Here is a 14,417-nt window from a genome sequence, read left to right on the forward strand (position 1 = left end):
TTAACCACCCCACTTAGCTTTCTTCCCCTTATTTTATTCTCTAGTGTGTTGCCATTTCTGTTCATTTTCATGGAAACACTGGCTTTACAAAAACATAAACTAAGAGTGTTAATAAACATGGGCTGAAAATCCAACTTCATCCAGAATTACTGAAAAAACCCAGATGTGTTTGTTATAAACACATGCCTGGCCAACTTCAGCTTTGCCTTTAGCTCACTTTTATTCTTGATACAGGATTTAAAGGTTTAATGGAGCAGTCGGGAAAACAAACACATATATGTGGGTGCCTCCAGTGCACCCACAGCAGGAGGGAGATGGGGAGTGGTTTGTGCTGCAGATCTGCCTTGATTGCTGAGCTAGGCTGTTGGCTGGACACCTGCAGACATGTGCATGCATCTTGAAATTTGGGAGGACACTTTGCACCAGTCTCAAACTGCTATGGAGGGGGTCAGTCCTGATCTACAACAGTGTAAGGGTGAGTAGACAACAGTGCTATTTTGGATTGTGCCCTCCACTGCACTGTGAGGTCTGACATAAAGGCAGGCCCTGCGGCTGCAGGAGGAGAGACACTATTCCCTTGGTTGTCATGAGTCAGGGTCACCAAACTCATCTTGGAGGCATGTGCACAGTTGATAATATCAACAAAGTCTGCTTTGGACACTGGCTTCCAAAAAGCTTGGATCATCTCTGCCTTTTCCTTTCATATACAGTGACCTGCTTTTGCTGGCTGTCACAAGAAATTTCAAGTCACCTCTTTGTAAAGATCTTTTTGTTTCACTATACAGACCTTTACTGACCTTTGCTTACTGAAGTTCAACTGGTGCAAAAGAAAGAAAACTGAGGAATCCTTTCTAAATTCTGCACTAAGAAAGATTTTCCACATCCAGAAGCCAAAGGACAAATTTCCCAATGCATAAGCAGTGCAGGGTACATACAGCCAACTCTACAGTTGTTTTCATGCCTTGTAGAATAGGGATGTCCCAATTGGTCAATTTTGCAGCAGGAGGGTGTGACAGAGCATGTATTTTGATGTCAGTTCTGTGACAAGTGCACATGGGGAAGAATAATTCCAAAATGTACCAGTACAGGATGTGGGCTGAGATGCTGGGAAGCAGCTCTGCTGAAAAGGACCTGGGGGTCCTGGTGGACAACAAGCTGACCATGAGCCAGCAGTGTGTCCATGTGGATGAGTGGGCCAGTGGCATCCTGGGGTGCATTAGGAAGAGCATATCAGCGATTCTGGGAGGTGATCCTGTCCCTCTGCTCAGCCCTGGTGAGGCACATCTGGACTGCTGTGTCCAGCTCTGGGCTGCTCAGTACAAGAAACACAGGTAGCTCCTGGATAATTACAGGATTGGAGCATCTCTCTAAAGAGGAAAGGCAGAGGGACCTGGACCTGTTCAGCCTCAAGAAGGGATGACTGAGAGGGGACTTCATCAATATCTACATCTCTACAATATCTACGGAAGCACCAAGCAGTAGGACAACGGACAACGGGAAAATGATGCACAGGAAGGTCCACCTGAAGATGAGTAAGAACTTTACTGTGCAGGTAGCTGAGCAGGTTGCCAGGAGAGATTTTGGAGTCTACCTCACTGGAGAGGTTCAAGAACCATCTGGATTCCATCCTGTACCATGGGCTCTAGAATGACCCTGCTTGAGCAGGGAGATGGATCAAATGATCCACTGTCATTCCTTTGAACCTGACCCATTCTGTGATTCTATGATTTGGTGGCTGGCAGTTCTGAGTTGCTCAGTGAGGTTTGAGTGCAAAAATTCCACCAATTAAACCCACAGGCTATTATGGCTATGCCAAAACTTTAAGGCCAGGAGATTCATTGAACCCTTGCAATGATTAGCCATTAGGCTGTGACTAAATCCTCACAGCACAAATTGCAAGCAGTACAAGCAAGAGGAACCTCTTTATCATCAAGCATCTGTTTGCAGTCTATTTTAATCATGGTATGTTCAGGTTTCCAAAGACTGGAAACTGAGGATACAGCTATGTGGTCCGAATCGAAGAACAGATGCCAGCTGATGCCTGCTGGTAACCTTCAGTATCAGAGAGGGAAATGAAACCCAATACAAAAGGCATTAGCAGAAAACAAGTGATTTATTTCTCTGTAAGCAAAACAGAAACCATTGTGCATTAACTGGAAAGAGGACAAGAAATTTTGGAGCTTGATTCCTTAGCTCATGCTAACAGTCTTAAGACACGATAGAAACCTGGCAAACTTGACTGCTGTACTTACTCTAAACAAGACACAGTTCCATGTCACTCATGCTGGTGACAGGGTATCAAAATATACTGAACTCATTTTACATTGAGGTCTCAACCTTCTGTAAAGCTATATCCTGGATTGCATGGGAGCTTGTTACTGTAGCTGTGGCCTGCCTTGTCTGCCTCTCATCTCCACAGTGTGTCCAAAAAGGACAATGGAGCTGGTGTAGGGGCTGGAGCACAAGTCATGTAAGGAGTGGTTAGCCAGGAGAAAAGGAGCCTCAGGGGAGATCTTATTTCTCTCTACAGCTACTTGAAAGGAGATTGTAGTGAGGTAGAGTCTCTTCTCCCAGGTAACAAGGAACAGTACAAGAAATAGCCTCAAGTTGTACTTTTTTGGCAACAGACACTAATAGGAAGACAATGAGAGTCGTCCTGTTGGGAAGGCAGTCCTATGAAATGTCACCAAGCATGGAGCTTGAGTCTTTTCTATGTGTTGACATGTTCCAATAATAACAGAATCAGAATGGTTTGGGTTGGCAGGGACCCTTAAGATCACAGAATGGTTTAGGTTGGAAGAGAACTTAAAGATCATCTCAGTCCAATCCCCCTAACCATAGGTCAGAACACTAGAACAGGTTTCTCAGAGCCCCTCGAACATGACCTTGAGCATCTTCAGGGCTGAGTTATCCCCAGTTGATCTGGACAACCTGTTTTAGTGCCTCACCAGCCTCCCAGTAATGTCTGCAATGAGCTGAGTTTTTCTTGCTATCCTACCAGTATTGTGGACTAAACAATAAACAATGGAGTTTTGTGGTGTTGCATTTCACAGCTTAATTCTCTATGTGTACAAGCCTTTCCCCACCTGAGCCTTCCTAATACAATCCTTGTTCTGACTTTAATGTCTAGTAAGGGTTGAGCTGAAATATCTGCCTTTTCCTGAGCAAAGATGCTAACAGGCTATTTCTTTCACCACTGATCCATTGACTTACCTGAAAACTATCTCTGTAGTTTTGACTAGTTTTTCAGCCAGTTCTTGTAGTTGAAAGAATGGGAGGAATGACAAAAGAGAGGCATCAGAGAAGCATGGCTGGATGTTGGGGCAAGTACTAGGTTTTGGATGGCTTTAAATGATTGTGTATTTATAGGACAAACATACAGAGATGTTGAGCTAAGACTGAATCTCAAGACATTGGACAAGTATAATTGGATAATACCAGATGTTAGGGGCAACAGCTTAAACACCCTCTAAACATCTTTCATGTGCCACATACATACTCCATCTCTGGAAGTGTTCAAGGCCAGGTTAGACAGAGCTCTGAGCCACTGACCAGTGTAAGTGCTGAACCAAGATGATCTTTCAATTCCCTTCCAATCAGGCCACTCTATGATTTGTGATTCTATGATTCTGTGCTTCTATGTGAATTATTATGGACTGTCTGAGCTGGCATGTGAAAGATCTGACGTGTGAAATGACCTGCACTGTGATTCCTTCCTCCTTCTCATATAAACCCCTTCACATTTCTTCACCTGTAAATCATGGAAGGAAGGAAAGCAGTGTTTTCTCATTTTGTGATCCCTTGTGTTCTTTGATTTCTTCACTAAGGAGAAAGTCTGTTGCACAATGTTTCCCAGCAGACCTGAATATGCATGTTTTATTTGCATTCCTAAAGATCCTTAAAGCAAATCCACATGTCAGTTTCCACAAATTGCTTCTTCACAAGATGCACAGGTACTGCAAGTTGCTTTTCAATTTGCTAATAAACTTGGACACTGCTATTATGGCAGTACTGAACAGTTCAAACTCTACATCTTGATCACTGACTTCTTGCTGGGCTGGGAGTCAAACCTATTCACTTATTTTCTCTGAGCTGTTATTTATGACAATATTCAGGCTCCAAGCACAGTTAGCTCAACATGATGCTCCTGCAAACTGGCATTAAAACTTCAGTTTTCCTGACTCACCAAGAATCAGTATGATCAGAATCCTTTACTCATCAGCAGCTGGACACCTGAAATGCTTAACTCATAAAAATGAGGATAGAGAAGTTCAAAAAAAGAAGCTAGATCAAATGATAGCTTGGATATGACCTGCTGTCATCTAAATCCTATGTCTCATAAACAGTAATCTCAGACATTTCTCAGTAAATTTTCTGTCTACTGCATGTTGCCTGTCTGCTAGGTTGCGTCATCTTGGTAGATACTAGAATAATAGTCAAAGTACAATATCTAATATCCTTCACAGAATTTTCCTCATAATTATTACTTCTCTAGTTATTCTTGTAATTCATGTAAATTACTTAATGCTTCTTTGAATTTAACTAAATCCTTGGCTTCATGCTCTTTCTTTTGCAGTGAATTCCCCAGTTTCACATGTTGTGAAACTGACATCTTTAATTTCTGTCTCTGTCTCTGAATTTTATATTTTGAGGTAGAAATGTCTGTTCCTCCATGTTTAGATCATTCTATTTTATATTTCTATCACTTTGTATTTGTCCTATCAAAAAACAAAGAGTCAGATGCAAGAGCATTCACTCAATTAATACAATATCTGCATAAAGCAGGAAAAGTCAAAGTTTTAACTTGATCTAAAAGTAAACCTCTGTGGTTTATGCCCTTCTCCTATATTCCATCCAATTCTGAGCATTCACACACTGCATGTCTAATATCTGCTACGGACAAATCTCTACCCTACTGAACACCTCAATCAAATCACTGGATAAATCTCATTTTTACTGGCTGAGGGCATGTTTTATAGCAATTTATCTCAATGAGATTTTCATAAAATTTGGATGAAGGAAAATTCTTCTTCTGTCTTCATTGTCTTATATACTCTGCTCTTGAACTTAACCCTTTATTTTAGTTTAGCTTAATTCTGAGTGAAAGTGTCCACACATTAATTCTGTGTAATAAATGCATTTTAAAAACTAATTTAGATCCTATTGTCTGAATGTCCCCATGAAACAGGTTCCAGAATATCTGTGAAATACACTATATTGCATATATTAAAAAGAAATTCTTGGATGTTTTTATCTTCTATATCTGTCATCCACAGGCAGTCATCAAAAAAATCCAAACCCTGAACATTTCACAGTTTTAACACCTTGAAGTGTTTAAACATCAGGTTCTGCTCTTTCTGAACCTTATGAGTACTTCTTCCCTGTCCCCCCATCTCAAGCAATAGTCATGTCTTGCTGGGGCTCACCTGCAGGGATACTGACACTTCTGAGACTGTCCTGACTTACCAGTCTCCTACCAAGTACTGGCATGAGCTTTTATCTGATTTCTGCCATCACCTCTGCCCCTCACCTGAAAAAGCAGGCAGGCTTCTTCCCATGTTGCTTTAGTGTTATAGCTAAGGAACCTGAGGGGTGGAATCCAGCAGTGCTGTGCATCATCACCTCAGAAAGAGATCAGCGAGGTCACACCCCTGTCATCTCACAAATTCACACCAAAGGTGTTGGTGTACATAAAACCCTACGAGCTTTAGGAATCTGTAACTGCAAACTCTTGGTGTCCAGCCATCCTTAAAAGCTGCTTCACATGCACCATTGACCCTCTCTCACAGGAGCTGCTGTTTTTCTGCTGCTTGTAGATCTTTCCCCCATGATATGTGCCAGACTGACATTCCTGTTGCAGCTCTCATTAACTGGAACAAAACCATTAATTTGAAATTGACAACTGTGATAAAATGAAATGTTTCCATAGAAAGCATGGGCAATTATTTCTTGCTAAAGCTAAAATCATGGGCAGGATGCTCCTCTGAAGACTTTCCATCAAATTTGTATTGTGACAGACATGATTAGGAGGTGGACAGAATCAAAGCATCACGGTGTATAAGTCAGAGCACAGAAAGGATAAGAGTTTAACTCTTGTAATAGCACAATCAGATGGCAGCAATTTGCTGTTGGCAATATAGATTAATTTTCCAAATTTTTCCTATGAAATCTGCCAGCAGAGTAAGCAGTCATTAGCAGACTGCAGAAACATCTTGGCATGTCTCAGAAAGGCAACTGTTTGGTTTTCAATGAAGGGCTAAAGAAAAAGCTTCTAAGGCTATGTAGATAATAAAAAAAAAAAGGCAGAAAATATTATAATTGGAATTACAATCAATAATCTTGCTGATGTAATACTTATTCCCAAACCCACTAAAATAAAGAGCAGACACCCAAGCAGCCTCAGTGGGTTCTGAATACAGATTTTAAGATGAAAAATACAAAAGCCAAGAAACCCATAATGCAGCATGGCAGCCTGTTTCAGAAGAAAGATGTGGATAATGGCTAGTGTCCCAGAAAAATTCTGTTTTTCACATCTATGTCAGTTGGTATAAGAGTACATCTACTATTACCTTTTCCCACAGACCCTGCCTCAGGTAATATTTAAGAGCTTATTGTGCACAGCAGGAATTTATAATGACCTCTCTGTTTAAACTACTGTCACTACAGAAAAATAAATATTCCAAAAACCTCTTGGAGCTAAAAATTCTGCTGCCCATCAAAACCAAATGGGAGCCTAGGGTTTGAAAACACACAGTAAAAGAGTATTAGATGTGATATCACAAGTCATTACATTAATGCAACAGTACTTTCTTCCTACTGAATGAGTCCAGGACTTTATCACAAAGTCACATCAAAGTCACTGTCATTTAGCCTTAGGAGAATATCTACTTCTTTTCTAAACACTGGTGTAGACCTAACTGGATTGACAGCTTCAGGACCTGACCCATACAATTTAGCCACACAGCAGGAACAGTGCTGTCAGAGTGAGACGCCTCTAGCTCTGATCCCCAGGACATCTGTGAAAGAACAGTTTTGTCTTTCTGCCCTTTAAAAAATTCAGTCAGGGTCAGTCTTATGGGGAGGAAGATTTCTGTACCTGTTTGAGATTGTCAGCTCAATTTCTAGCCCTTTTTTCCTAAATTCTTAGCTGCTCTGTTTATAGAGCAGATTTCACTTAAATTTAATGCCAAAAAATCACATCACATTCTTCTGTCAACTGCATGTTACCAGGAGACAACATTCATCTGGTGGTTTTGGAGGAGACAGCTTAATTCCAAAGAAGAAGGACTTTTTTGCAGCTTAGGTACTAGACCAAGTATCAGGCTATATGGAGTTTAATTACACAGGACTTTGTTACTGCATTTACCACAGACAGTAGAATTAAAAAATGACACTGTTTGGAAGGCCATTCTGTAAGACATGTAGTCCAATCCCTACTCAAAGCATGGACTCCAGGTTCAATCAGCATGCTCTGAGCCTTTTATACTGAAGTTTTGAGAATCTCCAAGAATGCTCAGCCCCTTGTTCTAATCTCTTAGAGGGAAATTGTTATGGGTTTACATGGCTTGAACCCCTTCCTTTTTCTTGTCCTTTAGTCTGTCTACCTAGATAGACCATCTTTTCTTGTTTGTACAAGGCTTGTCATTCAAAGGAGAACTTCCTTAATAATAATAACAATAAAGTTCTAAAAACATTTTTAGGTGCTTTTATGAATCTTCATGAATTGCTTGACTACAATAATTTCAACACTAAACTGTGCAAATTCAGTGGAGACTAGGAGACTCAGAGAGGCTACAAACCAATGAATGGAGGTGAAAAAAAGACATTCATTGGCCAAGCATTTTTAAAAGCCTTGATCAATATCTCACCTGCTTGGTATTACTAGGCTGTTGCTTTCCTTGTCTGAATTTTACCCCCATACAGTGCAGTCTCAAACTGCTCTTACTAGAGAGGAGCCACAACAAACATTAACAAAATCAATCATTGTGCAAAGAAGAGCCTGAGATGTAATCACAGTCCATCTTGAAGTTTGATTAAGTGCTCTAACAAACTGAATAAGAAAAAAAGAGAGCCAAAAATAGAGTGCTGCTCTAGACAAGTACAGGATGGACTACCAGGTAAGCTAAAAGGAAGAGTAGGATAGTTTTCAGACTCTAAGTACCCAAGATCTGCTTTGAAACTAATTCTCTCCAAACTGTGGAGCTATACTTGTTGGAGGCTCTTGTCTTTTTTTTTTCCCTTTCTTTCTTTTTATTTTATCAACATAAAACCTGGTAGAAATGTAATCCCAGAGTTTTAGTTCATGTCCACTCATTAACTGCTAAAGGTATTCTATGACAAGTGAAGCATCAGCCTGAATTCTGTCCATAGACAGCTTCCCATCTTTGGGAGATTTAAAAATTTTTTAAAATCACTTCCACCTGGTATAAATTCTAGCACAGATTCCTTAACTGTGTGCTGCAATTTAACAGTGAGTCTCCTGTTGATCTCAAGGCCCATGTCCATGTGCTTACTGACACACAGAACTGCTCACAGGCTTGATACAGCTGACAAACCATCTGGTTTGATGCACTGCCCAGGATATCAGCATTTCCAAACAATAGCTTACAGAAGGGGCCATCGGACTGCAGGAACTGTGGGACATAAACAAATCATGAGAAAACTATAAGGCAGGACAAACACAGTATGACTCAAGCATTTGAGATGAAAAAGTATGGTTTGAAGAAATTCTTTGCTTAAGAGTCAGAGGTCAGTGACACATTTGTCTGTGTTGTGAATTTTCCATTGATCACTGTGCAGCATAAAAACAGAATAAGCCAAAAATACAGAATACAGCATTATTTATGATAACATTATTAGTCACTTTTACAGATTGTGCGCAAGATCTTTACTAATCTATTCAAGTATATTCATAAAATCTGTATCTACATATATATATCAAAGATAGAATTTTTAGTAGAATCATGGAAAATGTTAGAACTCTGCTGAGGACAGTGCATCTAGAAAAAACAGTGCTAATCCCTTCACTGTACAGTAGGTTGTTACTGCTTTATACTACCTTTCCATGAATGAGTAGATACAAATTTTATAGTTCTAATAGTCTTGAACCAGTACTTTCTCAGTCCCTGACAGAGGATGTAACTTATCCTACTCTCTTTGAAGTGCAGGGGTAGTAGAGACTTCTTCCTTTTTTTGCCTTCTATTGTCCTCTGCATTTGCCATCACATTCTCTCAAATTTTGCAGCTGATAGAGTTGGCCACTTCTCCTTTAAATCACTATCTCCTTCCTCAGCTACCTTCTCTGTGGTGCTGGGCCAAAGCTTACTGGGACCAGGAAAATCACCAAGAGGAAAATATGGGAGAGTAGTACCTTTCAGGAACAGTTAAAAGCAAAGGCCATTTTGCACTTGCTCTGTATAATGAGTTTTTTTTCCCCTCCTTCAATTCCATTAGGAGTGTCTTCACCCAACACACATATCAGGAGCATGGGCCACTGGGGACTGGGATCACAGGTGCAGGATAACTTTTTATACATGCATAATGAGAGAGAACTGTGCAATGTCTTGTCTTCCCCCTTGTAGGTGCTCCCACAGCGAATCAAATTGACAGCAGCCAAATTACCTCAAGGACCTCAAAACTGAAAGCAAGTTCTCTTCACCTGTCTGAACACAGAAAAGTGCTCCTACACAAATCTGAGACCGGTAGCTCTTGTCTCTAACTGTGAAAATAACAATTCAATGAAGATCCTTGTCTGTGGCATGACTTCCAGCCTCTTCTCTAGTCAGACAAGGTTTCCTAAGCTTTCTTGGTGGACAGTTTCCTCTGAACAGCATCCAGCTCAAAAAATCTGTTCTGCTAGTAGAATTCCCTGGCACTGGCCCACAGATACCAAAATCCTTTATGTGTATTTCAGGAGAAGCTACATTTATCTACTGCTTTTTAGTAAGACATCAACAACTTGCATGCTACTCTAATCAGAGGGAGCTAGGGCTAACAAACCTACACTCTCCCTGTTCTGGAAGTGCTCTGCAGAGTTCTTGCAGCTTCTACAAGCACATAAACCAATGCTGCTTCAGAGTCCCCCAGATGAAAATTGACTCACAGTTGGAACTGGTGTTGATGTCCGTCTGTGTTGGTGCCAGGCTGTACTGAATTGGCCCTTCAGACGTGGCCCTTCCTGACAGCAAACAGCAGAAGAGAAAGAAGGAAGGGGAGAAGAAAAGATGGGAGAAAAAGGGAATGTTTAGATAAATTCACTGAACAGATATGCAGACACCATCTCACGTTTTTTAACACAATCTCTTACTGTATATTCCTCCCCCCTCCAACACACACACTTTTTCATGCACACAAACACACATCCCAGCCAAAATCTGGGGGAAATGGTTGCCTTCATTTGCTTTGTCTGCTTGTCAGCCCACGGGAGATTCCTTTAACAGGGGTCATTAAAGAGGGTGGAAGACATGCAAGCTGCAGAATGGATGATGTTATTGCACCTAGTGTGTGTGACTTCACTGTCAGATCAGATCTTTGCAGATCAGACCCTTGCAGATCAGACTGTCAAGACTGAGTTTATCTTTCAGCATTTCTGTAAGGACAGATGCATATGATAAGACCTGGATGTCAAACATGAGCATGCCAGACCTGCTGTCCTGTTCATTAATAGACATTGGATGCAGCAGGAAAAAAAAAAAAAAGTATCTTTGCAGGATTTCTTGTTATGAATAACTTTACCCTCAGAAAAGTGCAGTTCAAATCCTTTCTCGCATTTAGGTCAGCTAGGGCTGTGTAATTAACCTGACATGTTTCCTTTGCAGATTGCATTTGTGAATTTGCTATGGAGGGAATAGTCCCTGTCACAGAAGGTGCAAAGATACAGGCATCAGACAGCTCTGATGTTCTTTATTCCAGATGTGCAGCTCTGTAAGTGAGGTACCAGAGGTGGACTGAGAAACCTCTCCATTTGAAAGCATTTGAGTCCACATATTTTGACATTTGAAGTATTGCTCACTACATTTTCAATCTACTCCACTTTTTGGTTCTTACTGTCTTCTCTGAGGCATTGATGTAGGACCATTAGGTATCTATGTGCTATATTGTGAGCAACTCAAGGAATTGGAAAGGGTCATGGTGTGTTTAACAAATAAAGTTTCTGTGCTGCTGCTGCAGTACAGTGAAACCATGAGCACCAATGGCAATTGCCATGTAACAGTAGAAGATTTTATCAGTGAGGAAGAAAGGAGCTTGGCATCTGTTCTTCAGCCCGACTACTATGGCAACAGTAAGGGAATCTGAATGCCATGCTATAAATAAGCACTTTCCTTACTGAGTTCTAATCTCCCTGCCCGATTAGTTCTTACAGAATCTGACTGGGTCATATACTTCATTACTACTTAGTAATGAAGATGGATGACAAAGGTGAGAGTAGGTTTAGATTAGATATTAGGAAGTATTTCTGTACTTTAATAGAGGCGAGACACCGGAAGATTGCATAGAGAAGTTGTGCATCCCCCATCCCTGGAAGTATTTAAGGCCAGGTTTGATGGGATCCTGACCAAGCTGGTCTAGTGGAAGGTGTCCACTAGACCAGGGAGGGGAGGGATGGCAGGGGAGTTGGATTTTAACGATTTTTGTGTTCCCTTCCAACCCGAAAGATTCTTTGATTCTATGTAACAGCATTCACATTAGTTATGGGATTTTTCAGAAAGGACATATAACATTAAGCTTCATTTGAGAAAGCTTTAGAATGCATACATAAGCATTACAAACACTCATTATACTAATTGAAGAGCAATTAATGCTAAGTGATTGCTGACAGACTTACACCCGTTTATACAAATGCAGAGAAATAGTACTGAAGTAATTTGTGTCTTAAAAATCAAAAGACTGAGGAGGAATTTCACTTTTATAATGTCTACCCTGAAGCAGAATCAGCTAAAGCAAGATATAGAGCAACTTCACCAAATAATTCTGATGTGTTATAAAGTTTTAATTCACTATTCTTGAGTTACTTTGACTGAAGATCTCAGTCACTTTGGAGCTTTTGTATACTTATTAGTATGCTGCTTTTTATTTATATGTCTGCCTGCAAAAACTTTTAACTAAAAATCACCAACATTACAAATGCATCCAACTCTTCAGATTTGCTAAAAGAATAACCAAAAAAAAAGGAATTTGGTCATGAGCTCTTGTTTGCTTGCTGTTTTATATGTGACAAGAGCCCACATTCTCTCAACAAGAGAGAAGTGAGGTGATGAAACACTGGCCTATTGTTTTTTTGAAGATCACATTTTATTCAGAAGTACTCTTTATTCAGTGCTATTTTCCTTGCTTTTCCAAAACAGCCTTCTCAAATGCATTAAAAAACATCATGCTACCTACCCAGGCTTCATTTGTTCCACATTTTTCTAAGAAACCGCTTCTAAGGTCTTATTGTTTATAAAGTTTTTCTCAGAACTTGCCCACCTCTATTCCAAGCCCTTTTGATCTCCAGCAACTGTTTGGGCTGTTCATAACTTTTTTTAGCACAATAGCTTTGATTCCTCTAATTGCATATTACTTAACACTCATCCTTCGCAGATTGTTTACCCTCCACTTTTCTTGCCTTTGCTTCCTTACAAAGGTATTTTAACTGTTCAACATTTTTCAATGACTCACTACTTCTCTAATGAAGTCTTTACTTCTTGAAACATTTTTTGCCCGTTGAAACTGAAATGTCTCAAATAAAAAGCTTGTAGAAGCCTCACTGCCCAAATACTGGGATAACACATTTTGCCACCATATCTTTCTGTGAGTCTCTTGAAGGTTTGCATCTTCAAAGCAAGAAATAAGAAACCAAAAGTGGGGTTTTTTTTAAAGGTATAAGAACATACCATATCATATCATTTCAGTGCTACTGAAAAATGCTTATTACCAGTCCTTTGTCAACACTCCTCTTTTGACTTTGCTTTTTCCTTTCTTTATGGAAACTGTGAATTATTTCAGAAGTCCTGAAGCAAAATATTGACATACTGAAATATGTTCATATGCCTACAAAAACACTTTCAATTAAAACTGCATTTATAATTTCTTAGTACACTTATTTACAGCTTAGCTTCGCTATATAAATGAAAAGTAGAGAACCACTGATCTAGAGAAACAATGAAAAGCTCAGACAAAAAGAACAACAGCTTTTTAAATTGTGGATTAAAGCCTGAAAACTTGATCCCTTCCTGCTCAGAATCCAAACTCTTAAAGCCATTCAACTTATATTTCTTTATGCAAGGTAATGATTTTTAAGGCAGGTTTAAGAGGAGAAGGTTATCAGGGACCTACTACTCTCTTCATCAACCACATGGGAGGGAAAAGATGGAGACAGACTCTTCTCAGAGATGCACAAAGAAAGAGTGAGAGCCATCAGGTACAAGATGCAACACAGGACACTAATGTGAGAACTTAGGAATTTTTTTTTCCCCCAAAGAGGAAGATTGCCGCTATAACAAAGTCTTAGGGATGTCATGGATACTCCATTTTTGGAGCTATCTAAAAAAACAGCTGGTCACTGTGTAGAGCACTAGCTGGACTAGTATTGAGGGTGGGGAGGCAGATTCAACCTCCACAGGTCCTTCCAGCCTGCATAGTTTTGTGAGTTGTGACAGAGGTATTTAGCAATACTAAATATCAGTATTTACCTGCCACACATTTGAGAGAATAGCCACTGACAGGTGCTATGGTGCCTTCAAGAGAGATACTTTCCACCTGCTAAAAACCAGCAAATTTGGTTATCTGTTACATTTTCTGCCTGGTTTCACATGAAGTGCTCCGTATAATTCAACCAGAGATAGCTGGAGTGAACAGTGCAAAATACAAGATAGAATCACAGGGAAATCAAAGCAGCAAAAAAGATGCTGTGTTGGCACAGATATAAAAGTCAAGATAAAGGATATATAGAGAAATTGCAGTCCCTAAAATATCTTTCAGTGAATAGCCTTCTGCTCAAGAAATGAAACAGGAGTTACTACTTCAGTTTTTAGAAGATGGAAGTGTACTTTACACAGTGCTATATGAGTATAAATCTGGCCCCTGAAAAAACTAGCAGATTACTGGGCATCCTGGAAATATACATCCAGCAGAAGCAAGCTTCCTCAGTGCTCTTTGACAATAAGCCAGAATTCAGTGTTTCACCTTCAGCCTCCCAAATTCACACCATGGCCAAGAGAGAACAGCCAGGACAAGGAGTTCCCTCCAGAACAGAAGCAAAGCCCTGTTGGAAACAAACACCATCTGCTGATTTCTTACAAATTCCTTATCCACCACCAAGTGGCCCATCTATCACATTCATGCCTCTTCAGTGTAGAGACAAGGATACTTTGTGGGACAGTGCCAAATGCTTTGAATAGATCAAGGTAGATGGCATCAGTCACTCTTTTCTGATGCAC

The 14,417-nt window shown here is 40.1% G+C and overlaps 1 protein-coding gene across 3 annotated transcripts in view; it reads right to left on the minus strand.

The window, feature by feature from the left end:
• The window catches only part of NRG1 (neuregulin 1), a 452,615-nt gene that overhangs the window by 275,785 nt on the left and 162,413 nt on the right, over positions 1-14,417 (minus strand). For 2 of the 3 annotated variants that reach the window (XM_071424693.1, XM_071424699.1), the window contains exon 2: positions 10,103-10,177. The exons of the other annotated variant lie outside the window; for it this stretch is intronic. In XM_071424693.1, coding sequence (XP_071280794.1) covers positions 10,103-10,177 — 75 coding nt within the window. The remainder of the gene's footprint in view (positions 1-10,102; positions 10,178-14,417) is intronic. 3 annotated transcript variants of the gene reach the window in all.

Source organism: Agelaius tricolor, unplaced genomic scaffold (genome assembly GCF_023055355.1).
Source record: "Agelaius tricolor isolate 1412-34295 unplaced genomic scaffold, bAgeTri1.0.p SCAF_4, whole genome shotgun sequence".
NCBI classification, from domain to species: Eukaryota; Metazoa; Chordata; class Aves; order Passeriformes; family Icteridae; genus Agelaius; species Agelaius tricolor.